This window comes from Eleutherodactylus coqui, chromosome 2, assembly GCF_035609145.1.
Source record: "Eleutherodactylus coqui strain aEleCoq1 chromosome 2, aEleCoq1.hap1, whole genome shotgun sequence".
Classification (NCBI taxonomy): Eukaryota; Metazoa; Chordata; class Amphibia; order Anura; family Eleutherodactylidae; genus Eleutherodactylus; species Eleutherodactylus coqui.
This window is the reverse complement of record NC_089838.1, coordinates 194,516,338-194,541,362: the sequence shown is the minus strand read 5'-3', so window position 1 is coordinate 194,541,362 and position 25,025 is coordinate 194,516,338. Positions and strand designations below refer to the sequence as shown.

Below are 25,025 nucleotides of genomic sequence, written 5' to 3'. Positions count from 1 at the left end.
AAATGCAGACAAGGCTGCTCCATAACTATGTGCAGTAGTGATTGCGAGAAGGAATGGCATTTTGAAGGAAAATAATTTAATGAAGAGGGATTCTAATTATTCAAAAGGAGCAGAAGATGAAGCTGACAAACCAGATTCAGATCCCAAGGAGGAAAACTAGGCTTTACCCTAGGCCTAATGGCAGCCAATAGAAAATGTCTAATTCAAGGGTGATTTGCTATTTTACAATCCAAAACCTAAGACAACATTTCAACCCTTCCAGGTCTTTGTCAAGTCTGCCTTGACAAAGACCTGGAAGGCTTGAAACGTTGTCTTTTGTCCACATGGACTCAATAAAGGACTGGTAATTCTATACTTTACACCATGGATGCTGCCACTTCCTGTATGGATACACAGGATTACGTTTGAGCTTTCGTTCGTAGCTCATTGTGTGGCGTATGTGCATTTGGTTCACCCTCCCATATTGGGTAAGAAGATATCAGTGTGCTGCTGGACTGTCTTGTTTCTCTAATTACTAGGGCCCAGTCTTGTTTGATTTTCTTTAAGAACCAGCGAAATGAAACATGGCAAAAAGGACTATTGATGGAATCCCCAATTTCTGCATCATTATCTAAAAAATTTCCAGATTCAGTGAGCACTCCGACTGGTTAAACCTGACTCTGCTCAAAATAATCTGCAACCTGATTGTTCTCCCCTTTTCAGATGAACTGCTGATAGAGATAGGAGATGTTGCTCCACACGGGAAAAAAGGCCCATTTAGACACAACGATTATCGCTCAAAAGCAGTCTTTTGAGTGATAATCTTTGTGTGTAACTGCACTGATATCGTGCAGTTTTCGTTAAGCAGTCGCTGATCGTTAGACAACGATCAGCCTCATCAGGAATTCACAGCGGGATACAGCTGATACTATTGTTTCAGCTGTATCCCGCTCCCTGAACACAGGCAGGGTATGAAGAACACAGCGGTCTAGCAGTGTTCTGCATACCCCGCTCGGAGCGCTTGGCTGTATAACAGCCGGGCGCTCCTAGTAGAGAACAGCTGGATGCAGAAGACAAGCGGCCCCGCTTGTCTTCTGTATACCCCGCTCGGAGCGCAAAGTGATTGCTCAAAGTATGAGTGATCACCTTGCGTTGTAAAGGCACACAACGATTATCGCTCAAAAGACATCTTTTGAGCGATAATCGTAGGGTCTAAACCAGGCTTAAGGATTTGCTGGTCAGACTCATCAGAAGAAGCTTGGTCCCTCCCTGGCGACTTATGAGATCCCAGTTGCACTGTCCGATGTCCTTTCCCTGCATCTGGAGAAGGAAAGACGATAGAGCTTAAAAGATTGCTAGCAGCACTTCGAAATTTGATGAGTGACAAATCTGATGAGGCCACCATCTGCCCTGCTGAAGAGTCCCAAACCCATGGGTTCCCCAACCCCATGGTCTGGCATCTGTTAGACAAATCAAATGATGTTGTGACTATGGAACACATCTTGGTAGGTTGAAAGGAATGGTCCACCATATCAAGGAACATCTGGCCACTGACGAAATGGTAATGTCCCGATAAAGAGACATAGAATTGTTGTCCCATCTGTGGATGATATCACACTGAAGTGCACGGGACCTGAGCTGAGCCCACCTGACTGCCGGAATACAGGACACCATCAATCCTAAAATGGACATGGCTTCTCTCAAGGTGCAAAGATGATTTAGAAAAAGATACAGAGCTCTGCACCTCACTAGCAACTGCTCTTCTGAGGAAGAAAAACATTTGACAAGACAAGTCTTAAAAAAATATCCAGAAAAGTGCATCTGCACGAAGGATTCATATTGGACTTTTTTTTAGACATATTCCAAACCAGATCTGAGATTATTCTGCAAACCACTTGAAGATCTTTAAATGCCTGCTTTTCGGAGTCTGAGACAATTAAGAAATCGTTCAGGTATGGCATTATCAGAATTTTTTTTCCTGCTATTATACCGTATTTACTCGAGTATAAGCAGAGTTTTTCAGCACAAAAAAAAAATGTGTTGAAAAAGCCCCCCTCAGCTTATACTCGAGTGACTTTTAAAAAAACGCAATACTCACCTTTCAGCCGGCGCCTTGTCCCTGGCGCGATGCTGTCCCCGGCGGTGTGGTAAGCTGCTTCAGTCTTCTCCCCGGTTTGGTTCTGAAATACCCCATTTTCAGCGCTGTGTGAGGAAGCGCTGTGATTGGATCGCGCTCCGGCCAATCGCAGGCGGTGCTCAATAAACCAATCACAGCCATTCAGTGAATGACATCACTAAATGGCTGTGATTGGTTTATCAAGCGCCGTCTGTGATTGAGTGGCGCTCAATCCAATCACAGCGCTTCCTCACACAGCGCTAACGGCGGGGGATTTCAAAACAAAGCCAAGGAGAGGACAGCAGAGAGAAGACTGAAGCAGCTTGCCGCACCGCCAAGGAGAGCATCGTGCCTAGGAAGACATTCTGGCAGTCTGCTCCCTACTTTGTTTCAGAAGTCATTGGGGATCTTTATTCTTGGGATCTACTGGAGGCTTGACTACAAAGCCTCTTTGATTCTAAGCAAATCTGTGCCTTTTTGCACCTCTGCTTCTTAGCTCTTTGTCCTTGAACAAGTTTATGGGCCCGAAAGGAAGCAAAAAGTCTATAAATAAAGGGAAAAGATTTCTTTTTATCTGAAGCTGTGTCCAGGAGTTTCTCTAAAAGAAGGACCAAAAAGGCGTTTGCCTGAACAAGGAAAGCCATAAAGTCTATTCTTTGAAGCAATGTCCCCCTTCCAAGCGTCAACCACAAAGCTCTTCTGAATGAGTTGGAAAAAACGGAGGCTCTAGCAGATAGCTTTATCACATCCACAGAGACATCAGACATAAATTCAATAGCAGAAGACAAGGAAGGGAAAGAAAATAGGATCTTGATTCGCTCCTCCAACTGATTTATCCAGGCCTTCAAAGCAAGGGCTACAGAGGTGGTATCAAAATTAGGCCTAAAGAATGAAGGAGATGCCCCCAGGACTTCCTCAAATATATGTCTGCTCTATGATCTAGGACATCAGGAGGGGAACAGAGATCCTCAAATACAAGAGAATTTCTTCTAATCATTTTAGCAACTGGGGCATCAGTCTTGGAGGGATCTGTCCAGGCTAAGGAATCTTCTTCAGTAAAATAATTTCTTTTAAGAATTCTTTGAACAAAAAAAAAAGAAGAAGAATTTTATCGGGATTATTTTACTCAATCTTAATGAGGTTCTCAACATTTTAATTTACTGGAAAGGAGCACTGTGATTTAGGGCCCAACTTCTCAAACATGGCATCCTCAATAGATCTGTTTCCTAGACTCTTTATGGGCGATAGTGGCCCTTACTGCCCTGATTAAATCAATCCTCGTCTGCCAACTACTGTGTTCCACAATTAGCATCCTCATCAGAAAGAAGAATACGATGATAAATAGAACTTTCCTTCCTCCTGTTATGAATCTTCTAAAGACTCGCTCCAACCAGAATGATGTATCAGAAGAATGGCAGTTTGACAAGTACTTTTAAGCTGTTAAGAGGAGGTCAAAAAATGATTCAAACACTAATCAGGAATAGATAAAGAGGAGGTTTTATCCGTAGCAATATTGTCAGTACATCTTTGACATAATTGCTTAACATGAGAATTGGGAAGCTTCTTTTTACAAATAGGATATTCTCAGTTTTTCCATTTTTTGCGTAAACTTTCCTAGGTTCTTTAATCTGCAATGAAGTGATACAAAAACATCACCCGTATAATAATTTCCCCATGATAGGGCTTACCACCCAAATAATCACGGGATTTGATGGTTTGGATCAATCTTTATCTAGGCATTGGAATCCTTTTCCACCTTCCGATATAGTTGAGGAAAATGGTCCCAGACAGGAAGGGCTAGCTGGTGTTGACAAATGGAAGGCTGTTGACACCAAAAGATATGCCAGGCCAATATATGGCTGCCGCCAGACTTAAAATACACTGTCCTGAAAGCGACCATCCACAAGAGAGAAGAAGGAAGATCAAAGACTCTCCTAAAATGACCACTTTAAACAATTTAAAAAAAAATGGCACTGGTCGACCCATCCACCCAAAGCCTATGTTTCATGAAACCACCCATCCCAATGCCATGATGTCAGAAGTGACGTGGCGCCTTCATTCCATAAGTGACAAATCGCCCCTGGAGCCATACCGGAAACCACACAGGCCTGCAGCGCCACAACCAGAAGCTATAAAAAGAAAAGCAGAGTCATTCAGCGCAGCCTCCTGAATGGGAAGGCAACTTCCAGGAGCCCAAACTCCTTCAGGTTTACAAAAGCCCTCTCAACCATAGCCTGCTCACAGCTATGAAAGTGGCAGACAGAGGAGACAGGCACCTTAAAAAGGTGTCCTAGCTCAGCTAGGAGCTCCTATCACACAGGATACCCAAATGAACACCTGAATCCCCAGCATCAGACTCCAGGACTGCTTCCAGGGAAGACTCAGATCCCTTAGGAACACCACAATTTCACTCAGTGAGTGGAGTCCTGCAGCCAGAGGTATGCCTCTTTATCCATGACAATACCCAGGAACCTACTGGGCTGGACAGGAAACCTGAACGGATGTAGGGAAAGGTGTTAACCGCTTTTATCTTTTCCCCATTTCCTGTCCAGCAATGAGAGGTCCTCATCAGGAGGGCCATCATGGGTGCGAGGGGAACATTAACTCATTTAGAAATCGATGGCAGCAACACATCTCACAAAAGTTGGTACAGGGGTAACAAAAGGCTTAAAAAGTAAGCGGTACTAATGAAAAACAGCTAGAGGGTAAATTTTATACTAAAGTCTTATAAGACCGTTTCCACACGGCCGAGAAAAGTTGAATGAGCTTTGTGCGTTGCGAGATAAATTATTATAAATTAAATTGGTCTCACTTTCGACTTCCAATAAGTGTTCTATGTTCAATTCTGAATAAACTATGATCAGAGATTTCCAAATGATTGCACTTTTTTTTTACATATGGATTTAACACAGCGTCCACCTCTAATTAGCATACGGCATGGGAAGACCTTCTGGGGGCGATAGCTGCTATGTCAAGATGGAACCCAGAGTTTAAGAAAAATACAGCTACCATTCAATTCCTCATCAGGACGCACATCTACAAGTATATTGCGCTGGGAAGCCAAAAATATGTCAGACTATGGCCTTGCAAGCCGTGCCTCTGCAGTGACCACCGCGGCTCACCTCCTCCCGGCGTCTCCCCACTCTGCTATGTGCCGGCTGTCGCCCAGCCGACACATGCGCAGAGCAGAGACGGCGCGTCAGAGATGACGTTTCTGTGCGGGCCTCACAGAAATAGGACATGCCGCGATTTGTTTACCGTGCGCGTTTTCACACGGTCAAATCGCAGCTGTCTGCATATGATTGCATTATCTAATGCAATCCTATGGCAGAGGGAGCGGTGAAAATTCTACTGGAAATCCCACTGCTGAATTTCCGCCTGTGTGGAGGAGGCCTTCCGTTAAACCATAGCTGTCTCATACAAGGGTAGTGCCGCCAATTTATTTTTTCAGCACATTCTACAGGTTATCAACTGTTATTAAAAGAATACTACAGATCTGTGTGAATGACTACATATACAATGCACACTGCCAGGAACCTGCCACATAGAATTTAGTGTGGGATATCTTGTTAACACATACGATGTTAACACCATATCAAACCATCTGCAAATCGAAGGATCCACTTGTAATGTGTCTTGTGCACTCAGTAAGCGTCTTCCAATAGCCATGAGGTTTGCAGTACAGCAAACACTGAAGAAATGGCTACATCAGCAATCTCTGTACTTCCTGGCAGACTGATTTCCCTTGGAAAATGAAGGAGATTGTACAGCTTTAATATGTGCTGACTGGTGACCTTATATGATAATACAGCTCCTGAGGGGAATGCCCTCAAATTAAAAGCAACAGAAAAAAAGTCACAATGCAACCATGCTTCATTCAAACAATGTAAGACTACTGGGCACGGACTGCATTTCAATCATGATGTGATAGGATTCAGGAGGAAAACATACAAGTTGTGCTACAGATATAACCTAGGTGGAAAAGATTCCGTGGATTTTGGGCCCCCTGTCCACGACCGTAGCAAAATATCGGCAGCGATATTCATCGCGGGGGAGCAGGTGGTTGAGCTATCAGTTCTCTGCGCAGAGCCTATCTGACAGATAGGCTCACTGCGGAAAATCGCTGAAAATCGCAGCATGACGCGATTTGGATCCCACGAGCAGAGTATACCCAGGATATTCTTCTCGTGGACGCCACGACTGCACTTTCCATAGCAACCCTATGGAAAGCGTTCACTGTGTTGCCCGCGGACGGATTATCGCTGCGTGTAACGCAATGAACAATTGCCCGTGGGCAGAAGCATTAAAGGTCTGCACCTAAAAAGGTTAATTGTCCACAGAGCCAATTGTCTAGAGCTTTCTGCATTTCAACGGAATTCTAAAAAATTTCTAATTGTCCTTAAAGGGGTTTTTCAAGACTCAGATATTAATTATTCATTCTCAGGATAGGTTATCAATATCAGATTGCTGGAGGTCCACCACACAGGACCAGGCAGAGTGCCGTACACTGCATAGCAGCTGTGCCTAGTATACCAGCTCAATCCCATTTACTTGAATGGGACAGAGCTGTTCTTCAAAAAAACCCTTTAAAATAGGTGCCTGTGACAAGATTGTAAAAAAACTGACACTGTAAAGAAGAAGAAGAAAAAAAAAGAAATACATACTCGTAGTATAGGATTACCATAATTCTTTGCCGTTGCCAGTCTGCCACTTCCAGCAGGCACTGGTCCTTCTTGATTAAAATTGAAAAGGCAATGATGAGGGATCCCAGTGACATCACATGTGGCAGCGATTGGCTGCCATGATCATGTAATGCATCATCACATCAATGCCACCTTATTAACTTCAAGGATGAACAGTCATTTATCCATAAACAACAGTTTAAGTAAAATGTTTGTTCACCATGAAGTACCAAGTCACGAAAAACTTTTCTCGAAAATTCCATGATGTGCTGCTGTTCCTCTGGACATCATCATTCCGCTTGTCAAAGCCAAGGGAACCTCTACAGCCTAGCATTGAGTGGACGGTGTCAGTATGAAGACACACCCCGGTTGCTAGTTTATTCATAAATGTGCAGGATGAATAACAGGAGGAACAGAAGAAAAAAAAAAGTTCTAAGGAGAAATGGCCCAGAATTGTGATTTCACAGGGAATAAAAGAATCTACTAAATAGACATTTCAAAAGAGCCAACAGGTCCTTTAAAAGGCTTTTTAAAAAGACGTTGGGGTATAATAGACAGCTCCGCATTGAAAATACTTGTCAGTCCCGACGCTGGCGATCAGTGCACAAGATACACATAGCAGCACCAGCAACATGTTGCAAAAATATCTGTATAAGAAACTGTAGCCCAGACTCAGACTCTGCCGCAAATGTAATGTTTTTATATAATAGGCTCATATATTACAGACTAGCTTACCCGTCGCGCGTTGCTGTGAAGACAGACATATATTCATTCGTTTTTATATGTCTAGATAACAACCAATCACAGCGCAGCTTTCATGTTACCTCAGTGGTATAATATATAACAACCAATCACAGCGCAGCTTTCATGTTACCTCAGTGGTATAATATATAACAACCAATCACAGCGCAGCTTTCATGTTACCTCAGCAGTAAGAGAAATAACAACCAATCACAGCGCAACTTTTATTCTGCCTCAGCAATATAAAAAATAGCAACCAATCACAGCGTAGCTTTCATGTTACTCTGCGGTATTATGTATAGCAACCAATCACAGCGCAGCTTTCATGTTACCTCAGTGGTATAATATATAACAACCAATCACAGCGCAGCTTTCATGTTACCTCAGTGGTATAATATATAACAATGAATCGCAGCACAGCTTTCATGCAACCTCAGTAGTATAAGAAGTAGCCACCAATCACAGCGCAGCTTTCATGTTACCTCAGCAGTATAAGTAGCCACCAATCACAGCACAGCTTTCATGTTACCTCAGCAGTATAAGAAATAGCAACCAATCACAGCACAGCTTTCATTTTACCTCAGCATTCTCAATATCCAGCAATTGTCTTGCGAAACGGTCGGCGGTGCATCATTTTCTGGTTGAACACTCATCCCGTTGCTCGTAATGCCTTTTGCTTTTGTGCTTGAGATGGAAATCAAACGATCTTTGTCTGGGGGGCATAACTGTCGACGATGCTCGCACGCGCGCCACCTATCGTAGGATAGTTGTACTATGCCAGTAATCTTCCCAGGAGTGTACTCAGCAACTTCCCAAAGTCTCATGGCAATTGGATGAATGGTATAGTAATGCATAAAGGACAGACAGACAGACATACATTCATTTATAAATATCAGGAAGTGAGAGAATTAGATTCCGTACGTAAAATTTGGACGCTAATTCTTTTGCGCATAGAATTGAATAATCGAGTTGGGACCCATTAGCTTTTCCTATTTATGGCATAATCAATGCCCGTGCCAAATTTCAAGTTTCTATGTGAGAAAATTACATTCCGTACGTAAAATTTGGACGCTAATTCTTTTGCGCATAGAATTGAATAATCGAGTTGGGACCCATTAGCGTTTCCTATTTATGACATATTCAATGCTCGTGCCAAATTTCAAGTTTCCATGACCTTGGGAAGCGAGAAAATTAGATTCCGTACGTAAAATTTGGACGCTAATTCTTTGGCGCATAGAATTGAATAATCGAGTTGGGACCCATTAACTTTTCCTATTTATGACATAATCAATGCTCGTGCCAAATTTTAAGTTTCTATGACATTGGGAAGCGAGAAAATTAGATTGCGTACGTAAAATTTGGACGCTAATTCTTTTGCGCATAGAATTGAATAATCGAGTTGGGACCCATTAGCTTTTCCTATTTATGACATAATCAATGCTCGAGCCAAATTTCATGTTTCTACAACATCGGGAAGTGAGAGAATTAGTGGCAATGATGGAAATCGAACGATCTACGTGGGGGGGGGGTCGTAACTGTCGACGACGCTTGCACGCGCGCCATTTATCGTAGCATAAATGTACTATGCCTATAATCTTCCCAGGAGTGTACTCAACAACTTCCCAAAGTTTCATGGCGATCGGATGAATGGTGTAGTAGCGCATAAAGGACAAACACACAGACAGACAGACAGACAGACACGCATACATTCAATTTTATATATATAGATGTTCAACACGGACATGTGCATCCATATAAACACAATATCCACATCATACATGTCAGAACATCCATGGTATACTATAGCAAATCTTCAGATGCAAGTATGAACTTCAAATGTAATATAGTCACCATATCAGTATAAGATCGGTAACAGACAGTACCAATCACACTGCCAAACAGATATTAAAGTGGTGATGCTGAGCTTGGAGTGCAGTCAGGAAGAGAAGAGGGTGCACCCACATGCAGGGACGGTTCATAGATAACGTCACCCCCTTTCTCAATGCAGCCATTAACTGCTGATGCAGGACAGAAAGCCATCTCTATTCAGTGCACCCATTTTCTCCCTCCTGGATAGCAGTTAAAGGAGATGTCCCGAGGCAGCAAGTGGGTCTATACACTTCTGCATGGCCATAATAATGCACTTTGTAATGTACATTGTGCATTAATTATGAGCCATACAGAAGTTATAAAAAGTTTTATACTTACCTGCTCCGTTGCTGGCGTCCTCGTCTCCATGGAGCCGACTAATTTTTGGCCTCCGATGGCCAAATTAGCCGCGCTTGCACAGTCCGGGTCTTCAGCTTTCTTCTATGGAGCCGCTCGTGCCAGAGAGCGGCTCCGTGTAGCTCCGCCCCGTCACGTGCCGATTCCAGCCAATCAGGAGGCTGGAATCGGCAGTGGACCGCACAGAAGAGCTGCGGTCCACGAAGGTAGAAGATCCCGGCGGCCATCTTCAGCGGTAAGTATTGAAGTCACCGGACCGCCGGGATTCAGGTAAGCGCTGTGCGGGTGGTTTTTTTAACCCCTGCATCGGGGTTGTCTCGCGCCGAACGGGGGGGGGGGTTTAAAAAAAAAAAAACCCGTTTCGGCGCGGGACAACCCCTTTAACAGCAGCTCCAGAAGTAGTCATCAGGGTGTACAAACAACGCAGATCAACAAGACAACATGTCACACTTACTGAACAGCATGGTATCTTGTGCGCCAAAATGTGTGACTTTTCTGTGTTTTTTTTTTCCACTGACCCCACTACTTTCCAATAAAGAGGACTGGGTGGCTGACAGCTCATCATATTTACTAGAATTTACACCAGAAACTAAGATTTCAGATTTAGTGCACACATGACCTGAAGGCTATGCATCTTACTATATCTGGCAAACTTCATGCCAGCACCATCTAGGCTGGCATTTTAGACATTTTTCTAAGTAAATCTGCCCCCAAGTACTTTGGATTCTAGTAAATAATACACATAGATCATAAAGCCAAAAACTAAAAAGACATTATTTAAGAACATTAATTTTCTGTAACGGTTTGTCTTAACGAAAATCTGAGAAGCCAGAATAAAAATAAAAAATTAAAAAAAAAAATAAATTAAGAGGTGTGGTGTGAATTCTACCTCACTTGAGCCTTCTCAGTTCCCAGAATATTGCCAATTGCCCTTGGGCTGAAGACAGGAGATAGACTAGTTTGCTTGAGATGCTATATATAGATAGTGGTTGTAAGACTTTGTATCCATAGCAACCAGATTGTCAGACAGCACTCAGCTGTTCAGTTTTAACCTGGATTGGCACTATTCTGACAGCAGAAAAGTAACTTAGCAGCAGTAACATTACGCCATTCTAATGCTGCAGCATTGATTAGGTTGGGGGAAAAAAATGCACATATTATTAAATACTGTGTTTGCCTGAAAATAAGACACTGTCTTACATTATTTTTTGCCCCAGACGAGGCACAGTGTCTTATTTTTGGAGGGGTGGGGGGTATGGGTGGGCGATTATACTTATCTGGTCCATGGCATTCTGATGCCTCACAATGTCTCCGGCAAGCTGCAGTGTCCCCGCGCTGACATATCAGTGTCTTTCTGGTGAGGGGGCTTTAAATACCCCGCCTCCAGCAAAGCGAGCGCTGTGATTGGATCGAGCGCCAGCCAGTCACAGCCGAATTTCGATGAGCCAATCACAGCTATTCAGTGATGTCATTCACCGCCGGAGACTATCGCGGGGCATTGGGGAGCCGCGGACCAGGTGAATATTGATTTTTTTTTTTTTTATGTAGGTTAGCTAGGGCTTATTATTGGGGCATGGCTTATAATCAGGGAAAACAGTAGGTTGTAAGAAAATGTTACCATACCCGCTTCTAGTCTTATCTTGATTCCAGCGGCCCACACGGCTGGTGGACTTAATGTACAGGTGACGATGCAGCTCATCAATCAGAACTGAGTGCATGTTCATCTTCTTACTGTGAAGCTCAAGACGTAGGTCACTGAGACCTTCTACCTGGAGTAACGGTCCTTCCAGCGAGTCCACCGCAGACACCTACACCAAAAGAAAGACAGTATCAACTAGAGAAACGTGCAAGAGGCAATATCTTATTCTCTTATAATAGTTCATAAAGTCTTCCCATGCCAGTGCTGGGACTTGTGTCCCACTTTCTATGAGGAACACTTCAAATATGAAAGAACACAAAGTTGTGATGAGAAGCATTCTTGAAGCATGACGAACACACAAAGGGGGCAATACAGCATCACTCAACAACAGTCCTGTGATGAGCTTCAATGTCTCCTAAAAACATCAAAAAGGACTAAGGCCCATTTAGACACAACGATTATCGCTCAAAATTCGCAGAAAAGCCATCTTTGGAGCGTAATGTTGTTTCTAACTGCACTGACATCGTGCAGTTTTCGTTAACAAATTGCTGATGGTTCTCTTTAAGGGATGCTGAAAGACAACGATCAGCCTTATCAGGAAATCACAGCGGGATACAGCTGATACTATTGTTTCAGCTGTATCCCGCTCAGTGAACACAGCTGAGGTATGAAGAATACAGCGCTCCAGCTGTGTTCTACATACCCTACTTGGAGCGCTCCGCTGTATAACAGCGGAGCGCTCCAAGAAGAGATAAGCTGGATGCAGAAGACAAGCGGCCCCGCTGGTCTTCTGCATACCCAGCTCGGAGCACAAAGTGATCGCTCAAAACTGTCAATCAAACTGCCGTTTGAGCAATCAACTTGCCCTCTAAATGCACACAACGATTATCACTCAAAAGTCGTTGCATCTAACCCAGGCTTAAAAATGCAATAAGTCATTTACACTACCTAGCAAACGTTTTAGAAAACCTTCCAGTTTTTATTGCTGTTTACACAGTTTAACGTCTCAAATGTACTTCAAAATGAAAGCACAGAACAAACAAGTTAAGATGAATAAAAAACAGACTAACTTTTTTTCACCAAATTAAATCTAGATTGTTGACTCTTCAAAGTAGCCACCTCTAGCTAATATAACAGCTTTACACAATTGAGGCATTCATTCTACAATTACATTCAGATATTAATCGGAAATTTCTACCCAAGATACTTGCAGAAGTTCCCACAAATTTGCTGCACTTGTAGGTTGCTTTGCTTTCTCCCTTCTGTCCCATTCATCCTAAAGCTGCTCAAATGGGGTCCTAGTCTGGAGAGTGTGCAAGCGATTCCATTCTTTGAGGCCTACCAAAGCTTCTTCTCTTCTTTAGTAGTTTTGCATTAACCTAGCAGAATATTTTGGATCATTGTGTTATGTAATATAAACCCCGGACCAACTAGGCGTACACCAGAGGGTATTGCATGGTGTATCAAAATGCTCTGGTAGACCTTTTTTGTCCAGTGGGCCAGTCAAATTGTGCAAGTTGCCAACTCTGAATCCAGCAACAGACCATCAGGCTTCCTCCTCCATGTTTGACAAGTGGCATTACGCATTCAAGATGCATGCTTTCACCTACTCAACTACATACAAAAACCCTGCATCATGTAGCAAACGTGTCAAATTTTGATTCATCAGCTCATAAGACTTTCTTCCACTCTTCAGTAATCCACTGGAGGTGAGGCTTGGCCCAGGCAAGAATTTATTTTTTATTTTGCAATCTTAGCAGTGGCTTTCTTACAGATACTCTATCTTCAGGTTTGACAGGCAGAAGTCCTGTTTAGTTTTTGCTGCATTAAGGTCTGCTTGAAGATTTTATGCTGTGAGCTGCCAATTAAGCAATGTGAGAACTCAAAAACGTTTCTGACTTTGTAGTGGCCTTTGGTCTGCCAGACCTCTTCCTGCCAGAGTTTTCCCCAGTTCCAAGTGCCTTTTGATGGTATAGGAAACTATACTGAGTGTCACTTTTTTGGCAATTTCTCTGACCTACACTACTGTGGATTATAATTGCCGGTCTGTCTTTGGTTAATTACCTTTGCTATTATACTGGCAAAACAAGGTGCGCTGTCCTGAAGAACAAAACTGTCCAAATCCTGCCCTAGAGGGTGTTGTTAAGCAGTCTGTTCCAACACTGGTTATATAGAATCAGAGAGCTTGAAAGTAATTAACAAAAGTTCTGACACCTGTAGGAATAGTTTGCATCTAGTTTCAAGCCATAATTTGATTTTTCTGTGCTGCAGAGCAGCTGTCCATGATGTGCTCCCTGAGAAAAAGCCCTTAGTCTGAATTTATTAATTTTAACCAATCATGTTTTAGGTGAAAATGTCATAATATTTTTATGCTTTTAACTTACTTTTGAACCATTTCATGTAATTTGCTGGACTTAGGGCTAATGTACACAGACTGATTTCTGCCACGTTTCACACGGAGGAAATCCGCAGTGTTATTCCACAGCTATTAGCTTCTATTGACTCCAATTGCTCAATGTTCACGCTGCAGAATTCCACAGCGTGAAAGACATCGTGGCATGCTATAATTGTTGAAGAAAACCATGCGGCCATTTTTCTATTGTAGTCGATGGAAGCCATCCGTCACGCGATACTTCCGCTGTGACCACAGCGAAAGTATCGCGTGATTATTTGTCACCGCCCACTGCCGGCACGTAATGCGCTGTACTGCGCATGCGTACTGGCACGCAAGGCGAGACTTACTTGCCTCTCCGCATCCGCCATGCATGGCATCTTGGGGGAGGGGGGCACCCAGTGTCAGACTCCGCTGCAATATTCTGCTGGCGGAGTCCGCCACGGCCGTGAGCATTAGGGCCTTAAACTGTGTTAACCCCTTAAAGATCTGCTTTTTTTTATTTTTTTCTCCCTACTTTAAAAAAAAACCATTTTTTATATTTCCATCAACATCACTGGCTGCAGGCTTTTTTTATTGTAGGAGGAGTTGCATTTTTCAGTAGTACAATTTAATGCAACATATAATGTCATGAAAAACTTTGGAAAAAATTCTAAGTGAAGTGAAATGGAAAAAAAAAATTAATTTCCCCAATTCCGTGTGTGGGGGGAGGAATCATTGCAATACCCCTTTAACCCCTTTAAGGCTGCCTTCACACGGGCGAGAAAAATCACACATGACGAGAATATTGTTCTTCCTTGTTACAAGTCACTGGTTAGAGCACACATGGAATATTGTATACAGTTTTGGGCACCGGTACTCAAGGACGACATATCAGAGCTTCAGTGGATTCAAAGACGGACAACTAAATTAATAGAAGGAATAGGTGGACTACAATACCCAGAGAGGTTATCAGAATTAGGGTCATGAACAGATCAATGCTTATGCAAGATTTGACTTCAAAAGGGTTAACCGCCTGTAATATATCAGAAAATGACCAATACTAGTACTGAACACCACATGCATCGTTGTTTATACATCTTTATCCATTTTTAATTATGATTTTAACATTCATAAAGTCAAGTATAGAAAGCAGGATGAAAAAAAAAAAAATACATTCTGCTTCAAACTAGAGAAAAGGCTTTAAACTATAATTTATATTCTGCGTCAATATGGAAACGGTTTAGACAAAAGGCTAATTATCTTTATTAACATTCTGGCATTGTTGTAAAGCAATCAGGGCAAAATGAGTGGAAAAAGAACATTTGGCATAAAATTATAAACAAATGTTCCAGTTGATGCATTTATTAGATACGGTCATTTGCTTGCACTATTATTCTCTATTCATAGGGCTACTTTAGGCTGGAAATTGTTTTTTCTAACAGAGCTTTTAGGGAATAGTTTGAAATATGTTCACTCCAAACTTTGGGCTATAGTTTTAGGTCTATAAAAGTTTAGTCCTGGTCACACCAAAGGGCTACATAATTCTCTGATTGGACTGCATGTGATTAACAGGAGTTCTCCAGAACCTAAATCTTAAGAGAAGTCATTAGTATCAGATTGGTGAAGGAATGACTACCAGCAGGCCTGCCAATCAGCTGTTTGACGAGTCTGCGGGCACAGTTGCAGTGCCTGGTATTGAGGCTTAACCTCACTCACTTGAACAGGACTGAGCAGCATATAGAGACGTGTGACCAATGAATGCGATGCCACATCAGTAGAAGGTGCAGCGGTTACCCGAAAGCTGCGGCTTGTCACAGCAGCTGATTGGTGGAGGTGCTGGGAGTCCCTTTCCTAAAGATTGGTTATCAATATTTTAGTCACACTCCATCACTGCAATGCAATCTCCAATAGACAGCAAACGTTGCAGCATTAGGATTAAAGTAACTTACAAGGAAAATAGAATTGGACGCTTCAATTCTAGTATATAGTACTACTTACTATAATGTGAAGCTTCCATAAGCCATTGTCCACGTTTCCTATGGAAAAGTTACCAGCAAGACCAAACCGTCCACAGACCCAACATTCATAGACCTCAAAATCTTCCCCCTCTCCATTAGGTTCCATTTTCTTAACATTTTCATTAAAGGCAATGTGCAAAATTAGAAAACACGGCTGTTTTCTTCCATGCACCGGGCTCACCTGCTCAGGTTGTGTGGTATTGCATTTCATCCCCATTACCTTCAATGTAAGACCAGAGTAGCCATGGACAGGTGCGGCGCGGCTTCTGAAAGAAACCACCTATGGTTTTCTTATCCTGTACAATCACTTCTATGACAATGTTAAAGGGTTGAACCCCAATCAATTATCAACACGGAGCAATCCAAGGTTACGTAAAGTGCTTTGAAACAGATTTAAAATCTTTCTAAAATACCTTTAAAGACTCTTTCTTGCGAGCGGTGTCACCTCCCACTTGGGTTTAACAAGCGGAGCTGTTGGTGGGGAGAGGATGCTGGACATGTGGCCCTAGTTCAGTAGCTAGAAACTACACTTACCATGATGCATTGCCAGTTTCACTGCTCTTCACCCAAGAATACAGAGAATGGAGTTAAGGCCCGTTTAGACACAACAGTTATCGCTCAAAATTAGCTCGAAAACCGTCTTTTGAGCGATAATTGTTGTGTCTAAACACGCTGCTATCATGCACTATTCCTTCATAGCTTTAAAAAAAGGTAAAAATCAGCGATAAGCCTTGTCAGCGCTGTGCTGAGTTCTCAGCGAGATGCCAGCTGATAGCAATCTTTCAGCTGGTATCCCGCACAGAGCTCTCAGCGATGGCTCCAAAAACAAAGCAGCTCCTATTCTTGGCGCTATCAGCTCAGCGGGATAGCAGCTGACAGCTTCGAGAACAAAGCAGCTGTTTGCACGAACAAAGCAGCTGCTGTTCTCAGAACTGTCTGCGGTGCCTCGCTCCACCTGCAACAACTCTTAAGTAGCTATTTAGCTACCTAAACGTTTATGCAAAGATGATCGCTCAAAACTGTCACTCAACCTGTCGTTTGAGCGATTTTTGAGCAATCATCTTTCAGTGTAAATGGATCATTAGCCATTCCTACTAGCTGGATAAGATTAGTGGGCTGCCACTTGGAACAATACTCTTAAATGGCAGGTCTGTGCTTTTTTTTCACTCCACAGTCACTGTACATCTCTCTCGGGTGAGTCGAGCAGGCAACCCCACGTACCTGTCATTTCTTTACAACAGATGACTGAAGACACTTGCCGTCGATCATGCGCAGTACAGATTTTCTTTTTAAATATCTGTATGTCAATTGTGGATGGGTTGCGGGTCGGACGGCTGCCATTGACTTCAATGGAAGCTGTCCGCGTGGAGTCTGCACAAAATTAAAACATGCTGCGATTTTTAATCCGCTCATGGAAATCGCAATGGTTATCTGCCCATCTAAGTGATATGCGAATGTTCTACTTTTTCAATAGGCGCAAAATACCACATATCATCCGCGTTGGTGACGATCGTGAATTCCAAAATTGAAAACTGCCCGCATGAGACCTGCCTGAGGCTGCAGGTACCCACGTCATCGCCTAGCAACAGCACAGGAAAAACAAATATTTGAAGAAAAAAAAAAAATCTATACCGCGCATGACTGATGGCGAGTATCCACAGCCATCCGTAGTAAAGAAATGTCAGGAACGCAGGGTCGCCAACCGGGGTCAGAGACAGATTCCGCTACACATTTCCACATGCGGAATCTGACTCAACCCTGTGCAGCCGGCCTAACAGATATAGTACTTGTTCGCAGCCGCAAAGGTGAAAGTGACAGTAGTTGTGAAATTACAAGCGCTCGTCAGCGAGGGGGCACGCTACTGGGCACACTTGGCATTAGCTGTGAAAAACAGAATTCTATGTGTTCATGGAGGCCCCGGCAGGATAGCGTGCAGGACCATCGCCAATACATGATGGAGGTACATAGCTGTGCTTTATGAACACCAGTAAAACGTTACAGACAAGTAAAATAGTATCACTGAAAGGAAACATTTACATAACAAAACTTTGCTAACTTTATCTAGAGTGAAGTGTATAATGCATTCATTGATTGATATATTTTAATGAGGAGAGACCCCATAAAAGAGAAAAGGCGATGATGAATTTCTCCATTTGCAAAAGTATGGCTAACAGACTGATTATCGCTTATTATAAACTAATCCTGTGTGTGTGTGTGGGGAAGGGGGGGGGGGGGTCTTGGCATATGCAAGCAGCACATTTGATTTGTGAACATGGTAAATGCGAGGATGTGCCATTACCTTGTACTGACCTTGGATACACTTATAAACAGCAATCACATCCAAGATGCTAGTTTTCTAATGTAAATCATCAGTAAATTGGCCAGTCTTTCTCCATAAATCACAGCTCATATTTCATGGGCTTAGTTTATGCAAATAAAATTAAGGACCATTTCCAAGGCAAGGTCCATCCTTTATTAGTGTTAGTGTCTGAAAATGACCGTGGTTAAAAGACAAAAATAAAAATTATTAAAAAGGACAGCGGTTGCCACTGTTAATACGCACACACTTATCTCCGCTGCATTGGGAGAGAGGTTTCAAAACAAGTCCAAGTGGAAAGTCACCCATAACCGGGTGCAGACGTGGGGTACTTTTACATGTAGTGATACCGTGTAAAAGCACCATATGGGCCCTCTAATACAGTCCGATAAATCATCCAGATTCCGCATCCAGCAGGAATCTGAACAATCATTTGTTCGCTTCTCGTTCGTTGTTCAGTTTCTGCATGCAGAAGACAGGACGACAGATCGGCCCGTGTAAACAGGCCATATCACTTATGGACAACTCTGCCCCTTTACTGTGAATGGAGGCAGGTTGGCTGAAACGATTCCCGGTCCGCTTCACCTCTATTGAGTCAGTGATGCTTGTCCATGGGACGACCTGTCAAGCGTCTGCACCCGAGAAGTCATGCAGTGTGTAAAAGGGCCACAAGGGTACTTTTACACGGGCTTATATTTGACCGAACTGCTCAATAAAGAACGGCACCCGACATGGTACTGAGCGAGAAATCACCGATTAGTTGCTAATTGCTTCATTTCAGCTCACTTTAAACTGAACTTCTCGCTCAGGATAAACAGGCAGTTACTTATCTTTTAACAACTGCCTGTTCACTATGGATGGAGGCGGGTGGCCGGAAGAGATCTCCAGTGCGCTCCACCTCCAGTCACTGAATAACCATCACTCAGGTGTGAGAGCACAGGATCGATAGTCATTCCATCAAAAAATACCCTTTAAAGAAAAAAATAAATGCATCTGGAATAAAATTAGCTAGTATGGACAAGTGTTGCCTCTTAAATGTAAACAAAGAGCGGTTCTATTCACTAAACACAAGCAGATATCTTAAAACTAGAAGCAATGAAACAAAGTAAATATATGCATGCACTCGCTTAGGCTGGGTTCTCACAGGGCGTATTCTCGGCAGAAATCTTGCGGTTTGGCCACAGCGAAAAACCGCAAGATTTTCGCCGGGAGAACCGCTGCTGCAAAACCCGCGGCGGCTTTAAAGCGACCTGGCCGCTCGTTCTTCCACTGCGGCCGGCGCTCCCATAGAGGAGAGCACGGCCGCAGCTGAAAAAAAAAAAAGGGCATGCTGCGGTCGACAAATCCGCGCCGCAACGGATTTGCCGTCCCGTGTGGACGAGATTTCTGAGAAATCTCGCCCACATGGCTGGCTACTCTCGGGATTAGCGGCTGCATGCGGATTTGCCGGAGCGAAATTCCGCACGGAATTACCGCGGCAAATCCGCCCAGTGTGAACCCAGCCTTATACATACCATATACAGTATATTCTTATCATTTTAGAAACAAAATGATTCCTCCTCCCCTAGGAGTGAAGGAAGTCCATTATATGACCCCATCGTGGCTTAACTAAATGTGTGAGATGCCTCCCCCATTTCGGCGGTTCTTGATCACGACCAGTTGTACCCGCAGGGTTTAGAGTGAAATAAAAAGGGAAACTAAGTGCCCTAACTGCTGTAAATAGGAGCCTCTGTAGGTTTATAATGTAACAATATGTACAATATTGTAACTATAAGATAAAACAGCTAAGCAAAGAAACAGATAAAAGTAAATCAGAAACAATTCCAATTTGCATAACACAGAAGTTCCTGCGATTACGTCATGAAAGTCAAACTTGTGATCACCTCACTCTCTACTAAATTGCATAGCGGGGCTTTATAGAGCAATCAGGAGAGCACAAATTAAAACTAGGCAATAAGAGAATCTTCTGTCTCACCACTTCAGCAGCAAACCGTATTAACCTTGCACAATTACGACGGAGCCCATCTGGTGGTGAAAGGGTCATCACAGAAACGATACCCACAACTACCATATCAGACATCGCTAACTACTCTTTTTTAATTAATCGGAATTCATTCAGATGAAAAAAAAACCCTTTATGAGATGAGCTAACACTTGGGTGATCATGCTCTGGGGAAATACTGTGCGATGCTGAATTAAGCAAAAGGGCGAATGGTTTCGTGGGGCGGGGGGGGGGGGGGGTGTTCAAGTATGTATGAATGCAAATGAAGGCAACCTAGGAGAAGACGGGGGCAAAGAAAGGGTAGGGGTCTGCAATTAGACACATAGGTACAAGAATACCTTGTCAATGGTGTTACTGTTCACATACATAATTAGAAGAGACTTCAGCAAACTTTCTAGCTCTCAAAAGGATTAGAGAATTTCATGCATAATTATAATTGATTACTTAGCACTATAATGGACAAAATAGTCTTAGTATTAGTTAAAAGAAATAACAGGACATTTCCAGCGCTTTCATATTATGCATTAAAGCATACCTGACATTTTGGGAAACTTCTTAGAATAAGCAGTCATGTGTATGTACATGAGTAGCACCATCTCAGGCCATTACAAGAGCTGTATCTGGACTTTATCACTAGTCATGCCTTTGGAAGGCTTCATTTCTTTTTACTTTTCCCTGAGCTGGTCGGTGGAGACGGGCTTCTATGATGTATCCCATACACTGCATGCAGAGAAGAGGAGATCCTGCTCCCCTGTCAATAAAACACCCTCAGAGCCAGCAGCATGGGGGACATAATACAGCACCACAGAGCAGTGTTGCTGTGGATTCAGCTCTGGGATTAGGTAATGAAAGCACTTAATAGAAGCACTAACATTTGCTCATCTGTCTTAGGCCTTCCTCACATACAGTTTTTTACAGCATTTAGTGCTGTGCTGAAAGCGGTTTTCGATGGAGCCTCTCACACAGCTGCTTGAACACGGTGCTTTTTGAGTGGTCTGACCTATTTTTGAGCATTTAGCGCTCCTCGTCTTTGAAACTCAGCCCGATAACGCGCTCCAAATGTGCGAGGTTTCACTGAACCCATTGAAAACAATGGGTGATGCGTTTCGAGGGAACACCCAAAATCAGGACATGCTGCAATTTTTTCCTGCACAGCGATGCGGTGGTAGAAGCTCATGTGTATGACCACATTCAAAAGAATGGGGTTCATATTCATGCGTCTCGCAACGCACGAATCTCGTGCAATTTTCTTGGCCAAGTGAAAGCGCCTTTAACCCTTTCCAATCCACTGTCTGATGTCTAAAGACATTCTGATTGAAGGTTGTACAGCTCCGATGTCGGAAGACGTCCTCCAGGGTATTCTTACTGTAGATTACTGGCCGCTCTGTTGTCGGGGGGCCTCTCCAGCATGTCCCATACTGCAGTACTGACTAGATAAAATATCACTCACTGATTTTCTGCACTGCATCTGCCTACTATACCTTAGAAGCCACATATACAGTGATAAGCAATGTATATTATGTCTACCAGGTAATAGCACTTTTACACGGGCCGAAAATTGGGTACAAACATTAGCACGTATGCTTGTTTGCCCATCAGCCCACATAAAGCCCCGATCAGTTGACAAACAAGTGAACCATCATTTGTTGCATGATGGCAACTTTTGTGCAGTTGATTATATATATATATATATATATATATATATATATAATTGTTGGCTGCACATATCCCCATGTGAACAGAGGATGTGCTGCCTACACTGATGATTCTCTATGCAGGACGAACAAGCACATTAACCAACATTTGTCCCTCAATATTGTCCGATTGCCCATGTAAAAGGCCAGATAGACGACAAGTGGCGATTTAATTGATCAGCACTTTTTTCATTGCAAATTGCCCATCTAAATGAGCCATTAGGGCACTCTCATACAAGCGCTTTTTACCGCGGCGCTTTGAACGACGCAGTAAAAAGCTCCTATTGTTTTGAATGAGGCCTCACAGACATGCACGCGAACGTGGCGTTTTAGAACACAGCAATTTTGGATCACGGTCTGCTCTATTTTTCTGCGTTTAGCACACCTTGTCATCCATTAAAAGATGGGATGCGCCAAAACCTACTGTCGACCGCGGAAACGAAAGCAAAATTGCGGCAAGATGCTGCAATCGAAATCGCTGTGTTTTGCCTAGCGCATGTCTAAGTGGCCTAATGACCATGTGTGCAGGTGTACCGCGCAGACTACACAGCAAATACTCAATGAGTTGCGTACTTGCTGCGTGCTGCCTATCCCGATTCACTATCTCGGCGTGTATGTGCACCAAGATAGAACATGCTGTCATTTTTTTTTTTAGTGCAAGTAATAAACACGACAAAAAAACAAAAAAAACAAACACACACCACAACTCACAAACGGTGTGAGTGGCCCAATAAAAATCAATGAGCCGTTGTCATCAAGTGTCGCACGCAGGAAAACGGCTTCACTGAAGATGGATATTACCAGTGGATATGGCAAGTGATCAGTTAAAAAGGAAGGGGGGTGGGGTTGTCTAATAAGTGGAGAAATTCATTTTTCGGTAAGAATATGTATTCTAACCGTTATTATTATCGTCACATGTGCTATTGATTTCTGGGGAAAAAAGTAAAAAAAAATTGGAAACAACTGCTTCTGTTTACCTGCGGAAACTGCTGAGCAACGCTGAAGTTTTCCTTTACGGTTTTTTAAATTACTTATTTCCGTTCAAAATCAATTGTGGATCCTTACAATCAAACTAGACGCTGACAATAGGCGGAATCACAAAACATTGGCTTTGTTTGCTTCTGCCTCTTGTAATAGTTTGCACATAAAACCGAACGTCTGCTATAATTCCACTGAACTACAGCAGACGGAGGGTAAAAACCGGCTCCATAAAGCTGTCAAAATACTACTTCATGTTTACCCCGTCCTACTGGGAAAAAGCTGCCATTCTTCTTTTAATAATTCTTGCTGGCATTAATCAGTCATTGTACATTAGAAGCAGCAGCTGGAGTGTTCCGAGTGATAATGAAACCTGCAACAAGCCATCTTCAGCCGTCTCTCGCAGACAATAAGGGAATTAAAATTTCAATTTAAATGCAGAGGTCTGAAACACGCTTCAGTGGCAAAATTACTTCAATTAATGTGAACGGAATATAAAGAGATGACTGCGCCAAAGGTGATGCAGCAAACTTAAGAGTTGTGTCAATTAATGAACCCGGAGCTAAGCCACAATGTGCGGGCTGCCAGAGGTGTACATCAGAGGATTTCAGCTCCGCAACATAAACTCACCGTTAACCCATACATACAGCAGCAGCTAGCATGGGGCTCGTAGACTCGACCAACATTGGAAGTAATGGAATCAGCCAGGTTAACATTAAAATTTAGGAATAGATGCAGACATAAGATGACTAGTCTGTCCGGTGGGTTATTCGTGTCCAGTTTAGTTTGAACACCCCAAAGTTAATGATAACAAATTTAAAAAAGGACCAAATACAAATGTGGGAGAAATCCAAATGGTTAATTCTACTGCAAATTAGGCAACAGGGAAAACGGAACCTGCAATATAAGATTACGGTAATATTTGCAGCAGTTCTCCAATTAAGGGTGTTTTCTGCATTTTTGTTCAACTGGTGACCTATCCAATTATTTGTCCCACAGGGGTAAATGAGGTGCTGATCATCTGATTGTTTACATAATATACTGCATTACGTACATTGTGCAGTATATTATGTCTAACTTACTTTTTCACTGATAGTTAAGCCTCTGCTAGGGCCTAATACGCCACCTTATTTGGCACACCAGAAGGCTAAGATTTGACCTTCAGCTGCCATGGCACACATTGGTGCACCGCAATGAGATCACAAGGGTGAAGAAGAGAGTCCCCTCCCTCTATAAATCCCGTAACTGCCGTGGTCGGCATTTATGGAGAAGTAGCCTTGATAGCAGCTAGCTCTGATCCTGGCAATGGCAGCAGGAACCTAGATATCAGTTACAGCCAGGGCACCACAATGTCAACTTACGAGTTTGCATGGTACCAATGCTATAACATATTTATTGCATGTCACCAAGGGGTTTGAAACAATTTTGATTAGAAAAATGAATAAATAAAACACATACACACGCTGATATGCTAGCTTTATAGCCCAGGATCCTGTCTATGACAGAGGATTGTGCAATGCTGTGAAGCCTTGGTGGCTTTCAGTATAAATGGTAGTCTAAGGCCACTCTCACCGTAACCATGGCATTTTAGACTGCATCCTACTGCGTTTCACAGCGTTTAACGGGTGATGAGAATGGGTGATGACACCCATTCTCCCAATAGGTGAGAATCCGGAAAGTGGAACATGCACCTATAAAACACACTTACAGCATATACTTCTGATACACCATAAATGTCTCAGATGTTTATACCCTTTAGGTTTTACTATGGCCCTTAGGAGTGGTTCAGTACGACAACGTAGCCAACAGACCAGAAATGGTTGTGGACTCCTAATACAGTGGAACAACGGTTATTCTGACCACCTGAATGATGCATTTTTTAGCAGATTTACCCGCCTGCAGGTTCTATCTGTAAGTATCAGTTCGTCCTGATCTCAGCCCCAGGAGATGGTACTAGCTGCTATGATACTCTGCCACACTCAGGAGCTCTGTACCCAGGTCCCTGCCCACAATTGTGTGCGTGTATCTGACGAACAAGTAGAAGATTTCGGTCGGTCTACTGGGTGAGCCCCCCATACTACCATCTTAAAGATGGTGTTCAGTCATTTGTACCAAGCAGCTCATCTACAAACAACCCCCTACCACAAACAGTAAGAAAGTGTTGGACATTAGTAGGATTAAGCATTAGTGTGAAATAGTACACTAATGTGACAAAAGTCATGGGACAGGAACCAATATCTGCAGGACCCCCTCTAGCCT

The 25,025-nt window shown here is 43.0% G+C and overlaps 1 protein-coding gene across 1 annotated transcript in view; it reads right to left on the bottom strand.

Moving 5' to 3' along the window:
* Nucleotides 1–25,025, bottom strand: part of EXOC4 (exocyst complex component 4) — a 395,535-nt gene that overhangs the window by 360,165 nt on the left and 10,345 nt on the right. The window contains exon 4 of the mRNA XM_066592136.1: nucleotides 11,368–11,552. Coding sequence (XP_066448233.1) covers nucleotides 11,368–11,552 — 185 coding nt within the window. The remainder of the gene's footprint in view (nucleotides 1–11,367; nucleotides 11,553–25,025) is intronic.